The sequence below is a fragment of the Diceros bicornis genome, chromosome 6 (assembly GCF_020826845.1).
Source record: "Diceros bicornis minor isolate mBicDic1 chromosome 6, mDicBic1.mat.cur, whole genome shotgun sequence".
NCBI lineage: Eukaryota > Metazoa > Chordata > Mammalia > Perissodactyla > Rhinocerotidae > Diceros > Diceros bicornis.
The window spans coordinates 23071819-23094380 of record NC_080745.1 but is presented as its reverse complement, the minus strand read 5'-3'; the positions used below and the strand labels follow the sequence as shown (position 1 = coordinate 23094380).

At 40.2% G+C, this 22562-nt stretch overlaps 1 protein-coding gene across 1 annotated transcript in view; it reads right to left on the bottom strand.

Moving 5' to 3' along the window:
• The window catches only part of PCNX2 (pecanex 2), a 295490-nt gene that overhangs the window by 230663 nt on the left and 42265 nt on the right, over positions 1-22562 (bottom strand). The window contains exons 6-9 of the mRNA XM_058543013.1: positions 20555-20702; positions 20272-20417; positions 18616-18709; positions 6122-6257 (exon numbers count right to left, since the gene is read on the bottom strand). Of these exons, the coding sequence (XP_058398996.1) occupies positions 6122-6257; positions 18616-18709; positions 20272-20417; positions 20555-20702 (524 nt within the window). The remainder of the gene's footprint in view (positions 1-6121; positions 6258-18615; positions 18710-20271; positions 20418-20554; positions 20703-22562) is intronic.

Sequence of the window (22562 nt, the reverse complement as noted above, 5' to 3'; positions counted from 1 at the left end):
TTTGTTTGCTTCTGCTCTGTATTTTTCCAAAAAGGATTTAAGGTGTGCTCTAATTTCCTGTAGGCTGGCAGGCACAAGACACAGGAGACTGATAAGAAGGGCCAAGACAAGAAAAGGGATGAGAACAGGACAGAAGAGCAGCCATGGAGGGCTTTTAAAGGTCTCACACATTTCTCTTTGACTTATAAGAAAGGTATACTTTGGCAGACTACATGATTTTTTTCTTAATTCAGTGAAAGTCATTGATGTCAAAATGCCCGGCATGCATAAGGACAGCACACCTGCTTCATTGGAGACCACTGCAGAACTCTCTGAGGAAGTGATTTTACCATCTTTCTGTTCCCAGATGCTAATTCACTGACTCAGCTTATGGAGCATGGAGTTATTCTGATTATAAAATATTAATGCAAAAGGTATTTCAAGGGAAAGTTGATCCATCTTGAAGGCAATATACAGGACGGATTGACTGTATTATTACAGGAAAGTTGAGATGGTAAGTGCTGCTTGTGTCTGGAATTCTATTCCAACATAAAAGAGAGCTTAGTGGAAACTGCCTGGTGTCATGTCAGCAAGAACAGCATCTTCTTTTAATGACATTGAATTTGTGGTTTATAGTAAACCTTCCACCCAAAAGGGATCCTTTTCCTTTTTGCTCCATGGACAAAGAGTGCCAGTAAGAAATATGTGCACAAGGTGACCATGGTGTACTGTTATGCGATGTGGGAATTCATGTATGATGCATAAACAGGTCAAAGGTAAGCAACAACAAAGATGATAGCACTCTTCTGAATTGTAAGAAAAATATTCTGCCTAAGTTGAGTTTAATATTACACCCTTTGCTGTTAAGGAAGGTCTGTATAGAAAAAAAAAAAAAAAAATTTTGAAGACTATGTCTACATCTTATGCAAAACTTATTAGAGATTCTGGCATATTGTGCTATTTATTGCTGCTTAAATGAAAATCCTTGTTTAAAAAACATCTCAGAATTTAACACAAAGAAAAAGTGATTCACTTTCTCTGTTATTTTTCTAGGGCCACCATAACAAAATACCACAAATTGGGTGGCTTAAAAAACAGAAATGTATTTCCTCACAATGCATGAGGCTAGAAGCCTGAGATCAAGGTGTCAGCAGGGTTGGTTTCCTCTGAGGCCTCTGTCCCTCGCTTGTAGAGGGCCATCCTCTCCCCCTGTCTTCACATGGTCTTCCACTGTGTGACTGCTCTGTGTCTCCTACTCTGTGATCTCCTCTTCTTATGAGGACACCAGCCATACTGGATCAGGGCCCACCCTAATGATCTCATTTGAATGTAATTACCTCTTTGAAGACCTTATCTCCAAATACACTCACACTCTGAGGTACCGGGGATTAGGACTTCAACATATAAATTTTGAGGTAACACAAATCGGCCCATCACAACTTCTTCTATGAGAAAATAAAGTTCATAGAATGTCATTTTTTGCCTTAAATACCAAGGAAGCCCAGAGCTAAATATTTCAGTGAATTACAACAATTATCCTTAGCCTGTTCTCTGGTACAAATTTCAAATTCAAATTTTTCTCATCACTTTAATCATTCATTTACTCTTTCATCCAACAAATGTTTATTGTTGATTATATAAGTTAGACACTATATGTAGTATATGCTGAGAATTCAAATGATAACAAGACAGAATTTCAACAGGTTTAGAAGTTCCTGGGGAGTAGACAAGCAAACCAGCACTGAAAACACAGGGACACAAACCCAAGTATCAACACATCTATATCTGTACCTATAGATCTAGAGAGAGAGAGAGAAGCCAGCCATGGGAGCGTGTAAGAGAGATATCCCTGGAGAGGGCGTGGAGGAAAGGCGTCCAGGGCAGAACTCCTGGAGCGCATCAGCAATAATGGGGCTGGCAGGGGTGAGGACCCACAATGCAGACCGAGAAGGAGCTCTCTATCTATGACTTATGTGAATACACAGACACACTGACCAAAAGGCTGCTTCTGTCTCTGATTCATTAATTAAGCCTCACCAAAGAACAAGCACGTCACTTTGCCCAGTAACTCAGGTCTGCAATTTTTATTCTACTCTTAGAAGAAAAAGATTACTAAAAGTAGGGAGACAGGGTGTAAGTTGAACACAAACCCTTTTTAAGAAACAAGATAACTGCATTTGCTTACACTCCCCAAATGGATTTCTACTTACAGCATAATACTCAAGTTTCATTTAATGAATGTGAATTATCAAGAACTAGTTAAATGATGATCAGCATATTCAGTTTGAGAAGACAGGGAAGTATACAGTACATTTCAGAAATATTTTTTGGTAGAATTAAAACAGTTAAGAATGTAAAGGTCTCCTCTCCTCCCCCACGCTTCCTGAAAAAATATACTGTTCCAAATAATAGCACCTTCAAGTGTTCCATATAACTGATAAGAATTTTGATGAATTGTCTTTGATTATTAAAGGCATAATTTTGCCATATATTACCTCTAATCCTCTAAACCTCACAATAACTCTTCTACATAGGTGTTATTATCTCCATTTAAAATAATAATAACAATAATGCCACTCTCATAGACTTACACAGAGCCTTAGTTTACAGAGCACATTCACATAAAATACTATCTCATCTTTTAATGTGGGACAAGTTGAATGGGCTTGAAACTAGATCCAGGTGAGAGTAAATGGCATCAGAAAATGCCATATTCCCACAGATCCAACACTGTCTTTGAGTGGACTGGGCCTGCCTCTCAACCAGTAGCGTAATAAAGAAGATGTTTCAAGGGGATTACTCAAATACTTATGCAACATAATGGAACAATGTAAGATTTTAAAGTCATGGTAATGAACCTATAGAATATAACCAATGAGGTTAGAAGTGCATGATGGATAAACTGAGGCACAGAGAAGTACCAGTTTATAACATGGCTGCATGTGAGACTGTGATTGATAATATTCAAATCCCCTCAACGCTAATCTGGAGTTCAGAGGACAGATTTCACCAACTCCACATGTGCCCCAAGCTTCATCCTTCTCTTTGTGCTCAGGAACTAAGCTCTGCAGCCATGATGATGAAAAAGAACCTCTTCCGCACGTCTGCGGAATATAAAAAGAAGTTGACCAGCCCTACTGAGAACTTCCCTTGCTCCTTGCAGAGCCGCTTCATTCAATGCACACACACTTTATTTGTGCCAGGAAGAACTTCTGACAAGTCTTTTCTCTGGTCTGGGCTCACCTCCTGGCCACCACGGGACCCTGTACAATATGGTCCTTTGCTAGAATAAGAAGAGTTCACATAATGTTGTGGTAGGGGACTCCTAGTCCACATATGTTGCACTCGGGCTGCTGTGAAGGACAGAGGGAGGGAGGATGGGGGAAGGGAAGTTATTAAATAGTTTTGTCTTCAGAGCCCTATTTCCTGCTTAACTTGCCTGGACTTATCTAAGAAACAGCTCCTCATGTCTTTACCCCTATGCGTCTATCCTCCAAGAATGGTGAACACACCTGCTTTCTGTCTCACCTCCAGACCTTTGCCCCCAAGCTTTTTCTGTGGCGAACTTCAACTCATCCTCCATATTTCAGCTGAGATGTCACCTCACTGAGGAAGCCTCCCTGATCCCCTGCATCCTGGCCGGGGACTTCTACGTCCCACAGACCTGAGCCTATCCTGAGCATCATCTCCATCATAAATAGCTGATTGGTTGACCAGCTAAGCTGCCTGAAGGCAGGGCTGAGTCTTTTTGTCACTGCATACCCAGCCTCTAGCCCAGGGCTGAAGGTACAGTAAGTCTTCACTAAATATGTGTGGCATAACAAACAGGAAACAACTTAATTGTTATTTTGTGGCCAAAACCTAATCTAATTCCCTAGCGATATCAATTAAATTTGGAAAACTAAATAGTAAAACTAAAGAAGTTTTTTCTGATATGAGACCTTTGTAAACATTACTAAAGGTCTCAATATGAGTCTGGATAGCACTCTTCATTTGTCCACCTCTATACCTACATAGTAAAACAACATTTTTAAAATTTTACTTAAAATTAAGAAAGTTAAAAAAGTTGATGTTCATCAATAAATTCAGCTGAGTGATTAACAACGAAATACTACATATGAATTTAGTTTTTTATACACTTATTTACATAATTGTGCCACTTACAAAATTTTAAATGTAAAATAAGGAGTGGTGTGCCTCTTTCTAATTTATACATGCAATATTTACTTATTTCTGAGTTTCTGCTCTACCAGGGATGTTTTTGAGATATTAAATCAATGTATTTGCATCTCTGACAATCTGAAGTTCCTAGTTTCCCTGTGGCTCTGCCACTCATGGAATCAATGACATTCACATCTTCCCAAACTATCTGGATATTTTCATATAACCTTCCCCTCCTTGGAGGTTCAACACTGACGTTTTGGAGGCAGGAAGGGTGGTAGGGAGCTGGAGATTTCCAGGTCTGTATCAGAGAAAATGCAAGTTTCTCAAAGAAAACCCACATTCTGCCAGGCCTCCCTGCAACACGGCTTGTGGTGGGAACTAGCACTGGCACTGAGGTGGGGCTGGCCACAGGGCATGCAGCGTGGAGGACGCAGCTGGGGTCCAGGCCCATGAGAGCACACAGAGGTACAGAAAAGATTGGTGAACCCAAAGATACTGGTGGAGAGGAGGAGGCCGCAGAATGCAGGGTCCTCAGAGCTGGGGCTAATGGCAGGGTCAGCGGATCCTAGCACTGCACTCTAACCAGGCAGGAGCAGCCACCCCTCTGGAGGCACCACCCAGAACATCCAGTGATCAGGCTGGTGCCAGGCATCTGAGCAATGCTCGGCCACCAGAGGCACCCTCCCACCTCCACTTGCCTCCCTTGGTCTAGGAAAGCTTCCTGCAACCAGAGGCCCTGGACAAGAGGAGAGGGAGAGACTGAACACACGTAAGTGAAGAAATAGCCCTAGAGACTGATTCTTTGAATTAACTGAATACTTGCTCCCACAGAAACTCCTTCAAGCCTGAAAGGGCTGATTACCCTTCACTGGCACTTTTAAGTCTTCCCTACCCAACCTCCTCTCCCACAAGTCAGCAGCAATAAGGATTCCAGACAAATACGAGATCAGTTAGAAGATAACACAACATAAACAAAAAATTAAAAAATAAATAAATAAAATAAATTAAAGAAGATAACACAACATTTTTTTTTTTGCACATATGACCAATGGTGTGTAGATTTCAACCCACTATACTATCGAGCATCTTTTGGAAAAATTTGGTTAGGCAATCATAAAAAATATAAAACTGTATTATTTTTTCATAGGTGAGGTTCTCTAGAAGAAATCAAAACATTGCCAAGAGGATGGTAAATACAGCATAAAGACACTTCACACTAACTCGACAGTATCCCATCTGTAATCCTTTTCCCTCATTCCTTACCAGCTGAAATCCACCTTTCCTCAAGGTCCGGCCCAAGTATTCCTTCTTCTATGGAGCCTTCTCCACCCTCTTTCTCTGAGGTGCCCAGGATTGAATCTGTAGCTCTAAGTTCATGTCTGGGTGTGTATCTTACCTCCCATGTTATCTTTTGCTTTGAATTCTTTGCTCTGCCTCTCACAGGGTCTCATTAAAGGTACAGTGAGTAAGTGAATGAACATTAGCAAGTTATCTTTTGGGAAGCTTCATATTTTAAGCCCCTTGATGATCATGTCATTTGCTCCAAGAGTAAAGTCTCTCTTCAAGTCAAACATTTATCTTTAAGGATCTCTGAATGCTTAATTTATAAGGCCATGACAAATTAACAAAAAGCCAGGTATTTTCCAAACCATGGGGAAAACCATGAATTCGAACCAAGTGAGCTCTTATAGGATTTGTGCATCCCAGCAACAAAAGATCAATGTCAGTGAATTTCTAATGCATTTGGAAGAGCAGTTAAGACAGTGGCAATCCTGTCAGTATCAAAAGAAGGGTACCCGTTAACCAAATGGTTTCTCTTCACATTCATTCAGTAGACTACCATGCAGTGGTATATCCACAATCCAGTGAGTAAAGTTCAGGGCAAGACCTGACTAATTCTGTTAGGTCATCCAACCTAGAAACAGGTTTCAAGATCCCTGCTTCTGGAACATTCACAAACAGCAATGCTGGAGCGTACCCGTGGGGTTTCTGACTGGGTCCTCCGAGCCACCATTAGTAAGAGCTGTTGTTGAAGGGCACTGACTGCAGGGTCCCCGGATGAAGGATCTTGACTCTCAGAAGTTGTGGTACTGGAGGAACTGATCTGCATCTCTCTGAGGAAGGGCAAAACAAAAGCTTCGGTCACCTGGAAGTATGAGAAGTCATCTATTTATTATGTCCAAACATGAGGACACTAGGGATTCCCATCACAGGCAGTGGATAAGACTTTACAACCTCACATAAGCGGTTAAGAGTTGAAAACTGTGTATATAAAGCTACCTTCAGGCAGAAGGGGAATCATCTTGCACACATTCAAATTATGCAGGCTATCCCGGGTTACAGTTTGCCATAGGGTAGGTATGTAGATGCCTGGTGTTCTAGAAATGATGATCTTAATTTTCTATATATTTAATGGACGGGGAGCTGGTAGCAACAGTTTCTAGCCTCATATTTTGTTAAAATAATAAACAGTGGGCTGGATAATTCCCAAGACACCAACTAGGCAGAAACAGTGGTCATCTAACACCTCTGCTAGCTCCTCCAACCCCCACACTCTCTGCATCTCCTCCTCACCACCCCACCCCCCAACCCACAGCAAAGAAAGTGCACATTTGGTAAAAGAAATGCCTCCAGTAATTAAAAAAAAAGGACATTACTAAATTAGTTATCTATATCAAATAGTTTTATTGTCTTTAATCACATATAGATTGACAGGACTTAAATTAATAGAACTCTTTAAGCAAACTCATGCCTGGCATTTTTCCCTTGGCTCAGAAAGCAAAACTAGGACGCACTTCACCTGCTTTCCTAGCAGGGTGCCCATGCCTTTGAGGAGACGATATTGGCTGCCTTTCCTACAGTCATTTCTAACAGAATTCCTACTAACATAACTCTAATTTTATTCAATTCATCCAAGACCTTGTGCTTCAGAAGAGAGATTAGGTCCCTCCCTAGTCTTAGGGGTAAATCCTGGTCATCCCATGCCCATTATGGTAATACCATTCACCCCTGCCAGTGTCTGGCTCTGGAATGGGAGTGTAACATTATTCTAAGAGGCCACTGTGTAGCAAAAGGGAGTCAGCTGGGGATAAGGGAGCTCATCAGCAAGTTTTTCTACGTCTTAAAGGTAACAAAAGTAAGAGACCCTCCTCTGCCTGGTGTTTAGATGCTACGTGAGTAAGAAACACTTGGAGCCGCAGCAGCCACACTGTCATCATGAGAGACAAGCTTGAGGACAGGAGCCCTGAGGACAGCAGAGCTGAGAGAAGGAACGAAACTAGTTTCTTGATGACAGCATCGAATCTCTCAATTAACCAGCCTTGCACTGATCATACCTTTGGACTTCTTGTTTTCTGAAATAATACATCTTGTTATTGTTTAACTCATTTTGAATTTGGGTCTCATAGTACTTGTGGCCCAAACCACCTCAGGAATGCAGACGCTACACTAATGTAATTACCTTCTGATTTCTAACCACATTTCATTATAAAGTCTCTGTTTTTGTATCTTTCTTTTTCCTAACTTTCTACTACTAGGAACTATTCATAAGCATATGAATATTTATTCTATAGGAACAATATTTAACATACTTCCACTATTCACACACGCACACACACAGAAACTTCTCTACATTTTTTTAAGACATAATTTATGACTATTTAATGACACATTTAATAAAGGCCTCCTTGTAAAGAACCATTTAGGAAACATCATATGTTAAAGTCAGGGTTTAAGAAATGAATCAGGTGGGATAAGTACATGGAGTCTGAAAACTTAAAAATCCAATCATTCCATGATTTGGATGACTGTTTTATAAAGTGCTTTTGCTTCCTTCTATATTAGTGACATAATATCTGTAACAACAGAGAAAAAAATGGTTAGATTTATAAAGACAATGTTCATTCCAACTTTTCTGCTTTGTATAGAAACCACTGAGTACTGTAATCCTGTCGTTTCATAGCAAAATACAATAGGATTGAAAGTATTTTGTTAATACAAATTCAGAGAAATCTAAACTCAGCAAATGCCAGAACTTCACTAAAACCCAAAGATTAATCCGACTTCACGGTAGATAAGGTAGGTGATGACTATAAATAGGCAGCGGTGGGATGGAAATGCGTGCTTCTGTGGGAAAATCTAGAAAGTGTATGGCACCCTCTACTGCCAACTGAAATATGCCAGCAATTGACTATTGTGTAAAGGGTAACAAACAGCTGTTACAGCATACAGCCTCTGCCAGTGCCTCCTGCTGGGAAACACAATACAAGAGGAAGTGTCCATGCACCACGGCTTAATTTTAGCATTTTACTTAGCATATTTCTGATTATAAAATAATAATAATAATAAATAACATCATTTTCCTATGCAAGCCATTTAAAAATCCTATGCAAAAATCTAGGGCTCGGTTTTCTTTTCAAAATCTTCTGGATGAGTTCTAGAATTAAACAGAACTAGGCTTGAACTACTGCTCTACTACTTACTATCTGTGCCTATAAGCATGCTGTTTCCTACCTCAAATCTTCACCTATAAAATAGGGAAGATCCCTTCCTCACAGGGATTGTCATGAGAATTAAATCCAACTAGGTATGTAAAGCACTGAATGGTGCCTCCCATAAAGCAGACACTTAATAATCACATCTAAGCTTTTTATTTCCTTCTATTGATATAGGACTTTGTTTACTCTCATATTAAATAGCAACATGACCCCTATGCTTTTCACATAAATAATGTATCAATCCTAGTTGTCTCTATTAGCTGGAATGGGGGAAGGGTGTCTTGCCCTCAACTCACACCTAATCCTCTTTATTTTACAAAGACAGACTCAAACAGTATGTTAAGATCCCTCTTAATTAACCTCCTTTACACGAGTTGAATATTCTAGACAAGGTACAATGATATGAAGAAAGATCCTCCTCTGAGCTTTATGACTGGGTATGTCCTCATCAGAAAACCTGCACTGTTATGTGTATACGGGCTTCCTGTCAGGCCAGAAGGAGATGATTAAATGCTCGGTAAGCATTGCTCAACTGGAAGAGATGTATATCCCCTTAGTCTGACACAGTTTTCTGGGGTCCTGATGTTATGGTTGTAATCCATGGAACTAGCTTGCCCACTCAAGAACCAAAAAATCTACCATGTCACAAAAATTACTCAGTGGACAGGAATCTTCCTACCAATCCTTGAAGAATTCCTGTCTGTCTTCTTTCACTTGTATCTCAGACTGTCTGCTGCTTAGTCTCCCTTTTTAAGCTATGGACTGTGTGCTGCACAATCATCTAAAAAATCTCTGTTTTACTAACTTAAGGCCTGAGATTTCCCCTCATGTTAATAGACATAAAGTGAAAGTGCTAAGTTTCAAGAAACACTTCCTCCTCTGCAATAGCAATGGAAATGGAAATATTCCAAACCCGTAGCAACTGCATTCTGAACGCCAACAGAGCGATCCTTGCACATCTGGCCTGGATTATCCTGCTCTCTGGTTAATCTCTGCTAAACTAGTTTGGGTCAGGGCTATAGCATAGATAGATTGATTTAACATAGATTGAGCTCAGAGCAATAGCAGAAGTAGTGACTAATGGTGGAAACTACAAAAAGAGCAGAGACTAGAAGGAAATGAAGATGGACCAGGGGCTAGAATCTAGTCTGGGCCAGAATGGTGCACTTCTGCATGGGCACAGGTGGGTATCCAAGTGACGGTGACGATATTCCATCATATGGTACTCCCCAGGTTTTCACTCCCCTAAACTTCTACAAGCAACAAATAGTCAAAATACATGTGCTGCCTCTACATTTTCCCATTGATGTGTAAAAACATTCCTGAAATTCTTCATCTTCCCCAGATCTCAAAAATTATAGCCCACCAGCCTGAGGGAGAAATCTTCTCTTTTTCTGCCTGTCCTCTGCTTTCTCAGGCTGACTTGGGGGACATGGGAACAAGCCACACAGAGGGGGAGCTTAGAAATGAAAATCACAGCACATGTTCAATATGTGGGATATTTAAATAAAGCAGCACTGTTTTGAAAACTATAACCTGCAATTTAGAATTTTAACAGGGATTCTTGTTTTAAAGTCTGCAAACAACTCTTCTGTTATATGACAGCAAAATTCATCCGTGCATTTGAGAAAGAGGGAGCACCAGAGGGGGAGTGAGATAAGGCCTTCCAGCATGGGCTCTGACTGCCACCGTGTGGCGGTCGGGGCTGTGACCACGGGAACAGAAGCCCACTGTGTGGCAGAGCCTCTTCCCAGGGATTCAGAGAAGGTGCCTCAGAGAACAGAAGTCTTTCTAGAGTCAATCTCATAAACCTTCCATCCTTATGACTCTGTGCCCGGATGAACATTTCATCTCTCTCTAATGTGTCTAAAAAAACAAAATAAGCACTACAGTGAAAAGAGCAGGCAGTAACCACTGAAAAACAAGAAAGAGAGGGTACAGACATTTAGAAGGGCAGAAACTCTTCAAAGGCAAATCTCCAGATAATCATTTGCTTCTTCCTGATCACTTCCACCTCTATGGATCATAGGCACCAAGAACCCCCAAAGTTTTGAAATTTAAAGCAATAAAGACATAACTCTCTATTACGCAAGTCAACAGAGTGAGGCAGCTATACGCATACTCTCAAGTGTTCATAATTAGAGTTGAAAGTTTCAACTTATACTTGAATGGGACACAGAACTGGGCATGGCTAATATTGGGAGAATTCACAGCATGTTACTCTACATTTTGAAGACCTAACTGACTAAGTTCAGTGCCCCACATTCTGTCTCAGTTATTCCAAACCAGGGATCACTCTTTCTTCTGACTCATATAAAAAAGAGAGTCTAAAAGAGATTATTATTTTTTGCAACTTTCTGCCTGCTTACCTTCTTTGGGAACCAGGTATATTCATAAGCATTGTGGCTTTCAAGGGCTTCTTTGAGAGTTGACCCTAATAAGCAAGGGAGGTTTTATTGAGATAAGAGTCAGACAGGCTGATAATGTCAACAAAAGAGTAAGAATTCTGAGGAAGCAATAAAGATTAAGCACAGGGCTTCAATCCACCTTTGGAGTACAGCATACAATGGGTTTAGAGATTTCGGGCAGCTTTCAAAAATAAACCTAATTTATAATGAGAACAATATTTGCTTCGACAAGTACTACAATGATCCATAAACAAATAAAAGCCAAAAATGAGTGAATCCAGATAAATAAATACATTAGTACCCAATCTACTCCACTTTTTAACTAAAAACAAGTTGTGGTACAAAAATCCCCAATAAAAATCCTGTAAACTAATTTGCCCAAGAATAAGTCTTCCATTCGTTAACTACTAGGCCAACTTTACGAGTAACAGATACTCAAAATGAATGTAAGTACTATGTCTTCCTACCAGATTAAACTGAAAAGCAGACAATATGCATTTCATATGCATTTTCATTAGATTGCTTATGACACCAGAAAGCTGGATTAATACTGAAGCATAGTTATATATCTTTCACAGAAGAAAGCTCTGCCATGTGGCTTGGAAGAATTTATAGACAAATGAAATGTAAATCTTTGCTGAACAAAGAGAAACTATCAAGCTTTAATTGCAAGACCTACAGGGGAAATAACAAAAGTCCATTGCACAAAGAACCCTTTTGACACAAAACACAATTCAACTTTCTAGACAGCTTCACCTTCAACTTCCTAGGCAGACAGCCTACTTCAACTTCCATTTGCTAGGCAGACTGGTAACTTAAATTTCTAGGTAGATCAGTTCACTTTAGGCTCTGAGCTATTGAATCGATCCTGTGTTCTGGGTAATGAAGTCATCCTCTGAAAGTTTTTTTTAAGTAGCAATTCCAAATGCTGCAATTCAAGCCATAGTTCCCTCATTCTAGTTTCTGGGGAAAGCAGAACTACATTAGATAATGTTACCAAAGGTATCTGCTTTATGGACAGCTATTGTGCTACCGGAAAATGCCGCTTATATTTCTTTGACAGTTATCGAGAAATGTCTTGGTTCCCACAAAGACAGTGGGGCCAATGAGGGAAATTTGTTTCCTCTCCTGGTTTCCTCCAGAAATCCCCAAAGAGATATGGAAGGTACATTGCAAACAATTCCCTATTCATACTTGGGGAGTCAGGGATATAAAACTGTCACATGGCAACTAGGCATAACAATGGCGAAGAGCAATGGCTTTCTTGCCAGTAACAAGAACTGGTGGTTTAATAGCCTAGTTGGAGGCACTCCCAGCTACTGAAGTCGCCTGAGAGGGAAAAGGCTGCTTTTCCAATATCTTCCATGTCTGCAAAGCTTAGAAACAGCCCCAACTAGGAATGCTTTTAAGTTCAAAATCAAAGTTTACATTTACTATAGTAGGAAAACCCAAAATTTAATGGCATTAAAAGCCAGGGATATAATATTAAAGCTGCCTACTCTAAAACTGCCATAGAGGCCAAAATGTTGGAACACAACAGGTTGATAGGGAGAATACAAAGTACTTAACCACCTGAAAATCTCATGAAGCGACTGCAAAAAGGGCTAGAGGAAAGGCATCCACGGCCTAAAGTCAGGATCTTCTGCTCTATAAAGTCAGAGTGAACTTAGTCACTGTCCAACTGCCTTGTTTAAAGATAATAACAGCAGCTAACATTTACTCAGTGTCCTCTCTGGCAGGTACTATCCTAAGCACTATATATACTATTATAGTTAACTTTTAAAGCCACCAAATGGGCCGGCCCGGTGGCATAGTGGTTAAGTTCGCACACTCCACTTCTGCGGCCCGGGGTTCACAGGTTCGGATCCTGGGCACGGATCCACGCACCGCTTATCAAGCCATGCTGTGGCAGGGTTCCTCCATATAAAGTAGAAGAAGATGGGCACAGATATTAGCCCAGGGCTAATCTTCCTCAGCAAAAAGAGGAGGATTGGCAACAGATGTTAGCTCAGGGCTAATCTTCCTCACAAAATAAATAAATAAAGTAAACAAAAAGTAAAGGCACTCGGTGAATTAACTACTAGCGTCATTTCTGTTTATGGATTAGAAAACTGATGCTTAAGGTGGTTAAGCAAGCTGCTCAATGTCAAACAAAAAGTTACAGTTAGTACTGGAATTGGAACCTGGTCCAGCCTAAGACTAAAACTCGTGTTTATGCTGCAAGATGCGAAACCTCTGATTTCAGAGAAATATGGTTCCCGATGTCACATTTTCCACCACAGTCACCTCTCCTATGGACAGAGAGAATTATTTCCCCTGAATGAATGGAACACAGGACAAGAAAATCTAATTTGAGTCTCAACCTCTGATTTCTATGTAGAGTGGTTTAAAGAGAGTCATTTTCAGGGTTTTCTTTTTCCTCCATTTTCCGACTTATAAAAGGAGAAGATAACATTCTGTATTCAAATATGTTGACCAGGCAAACTGCTAGTCCTTCTGGATCTTGCCCCCCACCCCTCACAAGGTGAGGGAGTTATTTGTTGATGTTGTTTTGATGATCCTACACCCATCGGGTCACATCTCTCTGCAAATAGGTCTAATTACTCCTGCTGCAAATAGAAGAAAGCGTGAATTCCCAACCAGGCTTCATGGTCCCCATGGCCTGACTCCTCTCCACTTGTTCAGCTTCTCACCTGCTATCCCTATATGCCCAGCTGGACTCTGCACTGTCCAGAACTCCAACTGGGCTATCTTTGTCATTTCCAAGGTTCAATTTGATTCAATTCAATATTTATTGAACATCTACCTACAGAGGACTAAGTGAGGGCTATAAAGGCATGCTAGTCATGGTCACTTTTCCTTAGACAAACACAATCCAGAAGAAGAGATGGGAGTCCTGCACAAATAAATGAAGCACCAAGGAGAACGTGATAAGCAGTCTTCTGATAGCAACATGGAAGGATGGAGTTATTTTCATGGTGAGGATTGATAAGGAGAGAAGTATAAAAGAGGCAGATTGCAATTTCTGCTTTGAAAGATGAGAATTCCAAAAGGTGGAAACGAGTGGAGAAGGGCATTCGAGGCAAAGAAGAGCAGAGGTTTGTGAGAGGAACAGCTGAAGGTCGGCTAGTGTGGGTCTCACGGAGCGGGGAGGTGAGGGATAGGGCTATAACAGCGGTCTGGAGGAGCAGCTCACCGCGTACTTGCTCAGGCGGTGGGGACCACATGAGGGCGTACCAATATCGCAGGTGTTAGTAAGAAGGGCTGCTCAACAGGGGAGCTCAGAGCTCAGAGTGAAGACCCAGGCTTCAGAGCAGGACTTGACAACTGGCAGCCCACAGGCCACAGCCAACCACACACATGTCATCTGTGCTCCATGGTATCTCAAAAAAATTAAAACTGACAACATTACACAAACTAGATTTTTACAAATACCTGTGATTTCCAGCTCCACATGGAACAAACCGAAAAATCCAGTCACCCCAGGCTTCTTGAGCTGGTATTTATTTTTAATTTTCAGTAAACTGAAAATAAGTAGCAGCAACCCTCTGTAGACAGGATAAATTCCCTCAATGTACTGCAGTAGCCACCCCTCCAGTCATGTGCACTGGGCCCGCTTCACCTATTTATATTACCTGCCTGGGCACCAGGAACTCTGAGCTTGCGGCCCCTGCTCCAGGCAGGGCAGATTGGGGGAGATTTAAGTGTCCACTGGCCACTTACTAGCTACTGAGGTTGAGCGTGTTTCTTGATCAGTCTTAGTATCTTTCTCTGTAAAATGGAGCTAATGTCACCTCCCTCAGTTTTGTCATGCAGATGAAATCAGATAATTTAATACTTAGCACAGTGCTTAGCACATAATACATATTTAATAAGTGGTGGCTGCTACTACCAGAATGATTATAGGAAAACGCTTCCTTCAGGGCCAGGAAATGCCATAATGTGGCTTCCCACAGAAAGACTCGAGGCACACCGGAACACAGGTGTCAGATGTGAGTGACCTGGCCCTCCAGGGTGCAAAATCCTGACCTGCTGGCATTGCACTCAATCAGCTGCATTCTGCTCTCATGTCATTTTTTATGTCAGAGATAGAGATGACACTCTCCTCCATACACACACACACACACACACACACAGAGGTATGTTAATGCAGGGACTAAAATATTTCAATTGAACCAGCTTTCTTGCTTTTATCCTATTTTACAACAATTTTTCTTTCATACAACCAATTCAAAGATAGCCAAATCATCATCACATCATGAGCGTCCACGAAAGCCAAGGCTTATTACAAATCCAAAGAAATTAGCTTCCCATGAATGGGAGGCATAGCTTTCAACATCTCTGAGTCTGGGGAGGAGTTTGAGACTGTTGGAATATCCACCATAAGCCTGTCAGACAGCAATTTAAATCCAGATCATCTGACTCTACAGAGGATGAAGCCATTTTTCCTATGTATGAATTAAACAGATGGCAGCCCTTTAACTGCTTTTCCAGAACTGCCTAGAGAACAGCTTCAATGCTATTATTTTGCTAAGCGAAGTGACTAGAGTTTTGTGCTCACGCATCAAACAGGAAGCACTGTACATCTCCTATGCCCAAATGGGCCAGTGAATTGCCATAAAAACCCATAACAAAGTCCTCTCTAAAAGACTAACTTATTTCAAAGAGTAGACAATGTAAAGAATATATATATTCTCAAATAATAGTCTATACATATAATAGTAAACATGTATACTATTTTATTTTATCTTTGAAGCACAAGAAAGAGAAGATATGCATGGCAATATGTCATTCTTTCCTAGAACTCTTAAGACTTAAGACTCTGTCAAATTATCTTGGGGAAAGAGTAGGTGATCAGACTTAGAACTTGGCATGTGAGACTGGTGGACCAAGACCTTATCTATCAGAATGTTCACATACAAGAAATGCTAGAGACAACTAGGGGCATTACATAGTTTTTCTTTAAGGGGAAAGTTGTTTTTACAAAACTTGATCATCTTTCTCTTTAAAGAAGCTCAGTAATTAATTCAGTTGCCATATTACCAAAAACAGAGAGTCTTCAGGGGTCATCTGTTGATTTTTGCTGCCCAGCATCCATCCACCCTACTCGAAATTTCCCTCTGAAGAGCCACCTCCATACATTCTCAGAGGGAACCTACAATTCCAGCTGTGTGTATGAACATAGATCCAAGCCAAGGTCTTGCCTTAGTGATGGGGCTCAGGGTACATGGCCAGTCAGAACCAGTCAGACACAGTGAGATATATTGGGATTTATGGAAAAGAAGCACACTGTCCCTGCTGGACTGGAATGAGAGAAGACATAACGTTTGGGGCTACTACAGCCATCTTTTGACCACCAAGGTGAGGTATTGGAGAGTGGTGTCAAAACAGAGGAACAGGAGAATGATGGAGAAAGAGAAACCACACCCTTGAAGACATCTACCCAAGACGTCTCTATTACATGACCCCAAAATTCCCACTCTGATGAAGCCTGTTTGACTTGGACTGCTCTCACGTGTAACAGAAAGGGGTCTAACGGTTCTATTTACATGAAAAGGCAGGGCCAGGAAAGGAATGATATTCTGAGACTCTCTACTAAGCCACATGGCTTCAGAAGAAAGCTCCGCTAAACACATTCAGAATCCCCCAACACTCCAGCCGTGCTATAACTTAACCTCACCAAGAGCGCTTTCACTATGAGTAAACGCATCATGAAAAACTGAAGCCCAGGCAGCTCTGGAAATGGGGGGCAGGTTAAAAAGAAAAGAGCTCTAATATGGAAAGGAATGCAGGGAAAATGAAAGAAAGTAGGAGTTGGAGGACATTTAATAGAGAGAGAGAAATTAAGGGGAGGAAGTGAGTTAATGGGCAGCTGAGGCATGGTCTAAGAAAGTGGGGCTTGTTGAAAACCCTATAGGCCCTCTCTCTAATTCTTACCTGCACACTGTATACTTTTAGTTTTTTAAGGCTCTGGATATGCGGCCTTATTCTAATTGGCATTACCAGCAAATGCAGTCGAAGTATTTACCCAGGAGAAAAGTGAAGCACATTTATCCAGAAAAATAAAAATTTTAAAGTCTTGTAACTTTATTTTGGGATAAAATAAGAGGTTTATATGGTTCTAAATTTAGTTTAAAAACACTATAGCTTTCAACCAAGGATTTCAGAATAATATGACAGCTTTCAAAGCTGTGTTCTCGTGTAATTAAACATTCTGTCTGAGAAGGCTGCCATCTTAGATGACTAAATTCATGAAACCATTGTAACAGAATGTCCTGGAGGCTGAAGCTAAGATGTGGATGGCAAACCTCCCTCACCTCTCAGGTCTCCATTTGCATAGGGACTTTGCATGCTTTTTGGCTGGAAAAGGAGAATTTTGTTTTCTGTCTGTTTTGATTGGTACAAGGGTCCCTGAGGGAGACAGAGGAAGAGTGGAAGCATGTCGGCAATGAAGAATAGGACTGTTCCCCACAGGAGTGACTTCGGACACAAGCAGGCTGTTTCAGGGTCAGGGCCCAGCTGGGATTGTGTGGCCAGGGAGAGCCATCACCTGCAGTACCCGTCAGATCTACCAGAAAGGCTGACGTTAGCATTCTTAGGCAGGTGAGACGTGGCAGTGGCTGCCACAAGAGAACACCCTAAAAGGCTGGCACACAACAGAGTTCCACCTGGGGGCCAGACTGCAAAGACAAGGACAGCCTTTATTCCAGGCACAAGGGAGGCTTCCCCTTGAATTTCCCATACACACCTGGTAAGGAAACTTTGACCTTGGGAAGGAACACTGAATCACAGGATCTGTAATTAAGATTCCTATAACTCCTTTTACACTCTCCAGGCACGAGGCCTAAGGCATTCCAGTCACACCACAAAAGTCTCCCATAAATCCTCAAATATACATACAATTCTAAAGAAATGGACATGAAAAATGCACTTCCACACTTAGAGCAAGCAACTGAGGCATGCTCATATGAATTATCCTTAAAGAATCCTAAAGTCCAGGATGAATGATAAATTCGGTCTGCCACTAATAAGATTGACAGCTTGCCCAATGCCACCATTAATCCGTGTATGTTCCGGATATGCAGGCTCATTTAATACCAACTTAATTAACATAATTAAGAAAGTTATTCAACACATTCTGAAGGAAAATAGAAAAGATGTTTAGCCTGTCTATCTACAAAAGCTTGCCTTCATTAGTGCAGACAAGAACTAACTACATTTCTAGTCCATTCCTTGGGACAAATTTAATAACATGTTCTCAAGCTACATCAACATCTTTCCTGAAGGGAACATTATTGTTTACACAGGTTCCTCTCTATTTATACCTACATGGTATATTCATGTTTGGAAGTGGCTACTATGAAAATGGTTCCATTTATTTTTGATTACTCTACAAGGTCAGATTTTCTTTTTCTTTCACACAAAACCCACATGCTTTGACACCTACAAGCGGATTAACACATTCATTCTACACCAGGATCCCCACTTCATTTACAATCAGAGTAAGGTGCATGTCCCCCAGCAAAGCTACAGCTCCTAAACCCGAAAACAGAGCTCCCTCCACTTACCGAGCATGAGAGAAACCATCATAATTTGACGGCTGATGCTGTAAAGGGCCTTCTTTCTGATTTCCAGACTTTAAATAACAGGATCTAATTTCCCCTACAACATCACAAAATTTCAGCAAAAATATTACACAACTATTTCTATATGATCATTTCAGCTTATACTTTTTTCAAGACAGAGGGAACTCATTTTGTACTGTTTTAATAATAATCCTTGGTAATCTAGGTCCATTCTTTATATTTCTCCACAGAGTGTGTAACAACTAAGAAAATCTTCTTGACATACCTCTCTCATAATATGCTTAGACAAGCTTGACTCAGTTACTTATTACTTAATTGCTTTTGATCAATTAATTTGTGCCACCTCAATTCACTTTCATATATTCTCTTCAATTCATTTTTTGGTGTATTCTCATCATGTGTCAGTATGATATGCGTATTCTGTAACTGGGTGTTCTTTTGTATCTTGTACAGAAAGAGGTTTGTTAAGCACGTAGTTTTGATTGGTGGACCACATGAGACCATCCCCACCTCTGAATTTGCAGATGAGCAGTGGCATAGCACACTGACTGGTGTGTCAGCTTGGTAATGAGGAAAAGCAAGAGGTGGAATTAATTTGCAGAATTAAATTAGCCTGCTAAAGAGGTTCAGGGTATTGAGGTGTGAAAATCAGTTCACTCTGTAAATGCAAACGGTCTCTCCCCAGAAGCGTTTTTGGGAGTACCTTCTTCAGGTGACACACGAGCATAATTAACCTTGTTTGTTGTGAGCAGCTGGAATGTAGACGGGAGACTGGACCTCAACTTGAAGGTTCCTCCCACCAAGAGAAACATTAGCAATGACAACCGAAGCCCCTCTGGAGGCTTCGATGTAAGTGCTAATATCGTTCTTCATAATGTAAGTCTCTGTGTATTTCTGCAGATGCAAAAGCCCTTCAAACCAGAAACTATGGATCTATAGATAGGGCAATCATATAATTTATGATCCAAACGAGGATCCTTTTGAGAGTAAAACAACAAGCATTAATTGATCTGCAAGGGATTTAAGCCAAGACCCATTCTCGAAAAACTAGGACACATATCCCTTATCTATAGAATTTTGAACTTGCCACTTAATGATTCTTTCTCTCTCTCTCTTTCTTTCTAGTATTTTAAATCCTTTTTATAACAAGGCACTAAAAAAACATATCAAGGTCAGATTTTCAACATATATCCAATAAATATTTACTAGGTGCTGGGCATCGCCTTCCTGAAATTTACAATTGCAAAGGGGAAAATGAAAATGTCATTAACCAAATTATTATAAGTCAATAAGTAATTAGAAGCTATAATAGTACTGAAGAAGGAAAAAGACAGAGTGTTAAGAGAGCAAAAAGCAGAGGAACCTGATTAAGTCTTGGGAGTCTAAGAAAAGTTTTCCTAACTTAGAATTGAGATCTGAAGGATAAATAGCACACTGTGGGCACAGGGACATGGCACGTGCAAAGACCCTGAGGCAAGAGGGAGCACACTGTTCTAAGAACACTATATGTGAGCAATCGTAGGACTAAGTCTTCCTGTTCCAAAGTCTAGTACTTGTGCTAAGAGACCACATGGGACCCTGAGAAAGCTGCCAGCTTTACCCCTTCTTCCTCATCAGTAAAGAGTTCTCAAGACTTACCATGTTCATCAATGAAGACATGCATAGCATCCACAGAAATCTCATCTTGCACAGATGTTTCTGGCCCACTGATGACTTGCAAGACAGAACTATCTTGTTGGGAAGTTACTCTGTAGATTATTTGTCTTTGTCTATTGCCCTGGAAACTTAACATATATAAAAGTTTCAAAAACTATTAGGAACTCCTCCTTATCCTTAACAAAGCATTAAAAGAAGCAGCCAGTAAATGAGGCTGTCTCACGCCTTGCACCAAGGTGATGCTAAGTAAGCAAGCCATCCTTACAGGGTCGTGATCCTGGCAGGCTCAGTGAGCACAGGGCTGGTGCCGGTATGATCTTGACTTTGCATGTCTGGTTTTCCTTGCTTGGAATCGCATCCACTGGGCTTTTCACTTTCTAGGATTTCCTCTTTTTTCTCCTGGGAGCAGTTATCTGAAAAACATCACTTTATGTGTTAATACAAAATTAAATAAGAAATTAATGTGAAAGCACTTGGAAATAAGTTACCAAAACTGAAACAAGAATGGATAGAAAATATAAATAGCTCCTATGAATTCAGAATGCATTTAAATAAATTTTCCTTCTACTAATTATGAAAGTACTTAAACATATTTGAAAACCAGAGATGCGTATATGTTGGAGACATGTTATTTAGACATCTACAAACACCATCTACCTCATGTACCAATTCGGGGACGCCTTTGAAATAACTCCAGTGACCACTGGCTTATCCAGTTGCAATCACCCATTTAGATTAGTTAGGCCTGAAAGGTTCATAACTCATAAATAGACAGCATCAGGGGGAAAAAAAATTACATAAACAAATCTGGCTATTTTGGAACAAAGTCCCCTTTACCATTTTAAAATCTTATCAATCTTTCCTTCCCACTCATTCTCCAAATCCAAATTTTCACGCTCAAGTAGAATTGGTCCCTTCATAAAGCAGATACTTGTAAAGTAGAGCTGACTTTGAACCCCATGTCTGGTGCTGTGGAGGACACAGTGAGATACTACACCTGCTTTACCCTGAGAATATTTTAAGGGGCATGAGAATGCCAAGATCAATAGGTACAGATTGGTTTTTTTGAGTTTTTAGAATCCTCTTTAAATAAAGGACGAAAACAAGAGGCTTAGCGTACACCATTATGCAAAATGGAATCTGCCCCTGAGGGCCAGCCCTTCCTTGTCTGAGGACACACCCCAACAGTCACCTTCAAGGTCACAATGACCACTGTATTCCCAAGACCAAAGACACCAACAGCTATCTTTTGAGTAAATTTTTGCCTGAGAGAAGAGCACTACTGAGTAGTTTGAACCTATAGGCTCTTTCAAGACATGCCATTGGGAAAGTCCACTCAGATCTGCCCAGGCCCTCAGAAAGTAACATTATGTTAGCTTCCCTGGGGTATAAATATATCGTTATGTATATGACAACATTTTTCATCCTTAGACTTCAAGTATTTAGAGAAACATTGCTGGCTTCTATGTGAGTCCTGAAGATAAACATTCCCAGCACATCTGTGAAACTACTGTTAGAATTTTTTTGGTATAAAATGTTTGCATTTCATGTGACAGCTTGTCAAGATAGAACTTTTCACAGTTTTTAAGAAACACATTTGTGAGAAAGTGCTATCATAATACATAGCTTTAGCCAGTGATCATATCACATAAAAAATTGCAGAAAGGCACATCTAGACAGCTCCACCCCTTCACACTACATGTATTGGAATCATTTGTTCACATTTCTATCACATCTTAGTGTCTCCTTCTCTTAAATGGGCACATTGCATATGCCAACAATATGGACTGTTTTTTTCCCTTTTTCCCTTTAAAAAAAACACATTTTTAGGAATTTTCTGTTTATAAAAACAGCACACATTAATTGTATATAATTTAAGACTAGACAAAAGAAAAAATCTTAAATCACTCTAGCCCCACCATACTGATACAGGAGTCAATTTGATACATGTCACATCAGTCTTTTTTTCTAGGCATACACATATTGTTTTTTTACAAAAATTAAACTATAATACAGATGTTATTTTATAACTTTTATATTTATCTTAAAGTATTATAAATATTTAATGACATTAGATATTCTTCTACCACATCCAAAAATGGTAGTTATATAATATTACATTGACACAGTATAATTTTATTGAATTAGACCTCTATTGTTGTAAATTTAGGTTGTTTCAATTTTTCCATACTATAGATAATTCTTCAATAAGCATCTCTATATACATTGGTAATTATTTTCTTAGAAATTCTAGAAGAGATTGAATATACAAA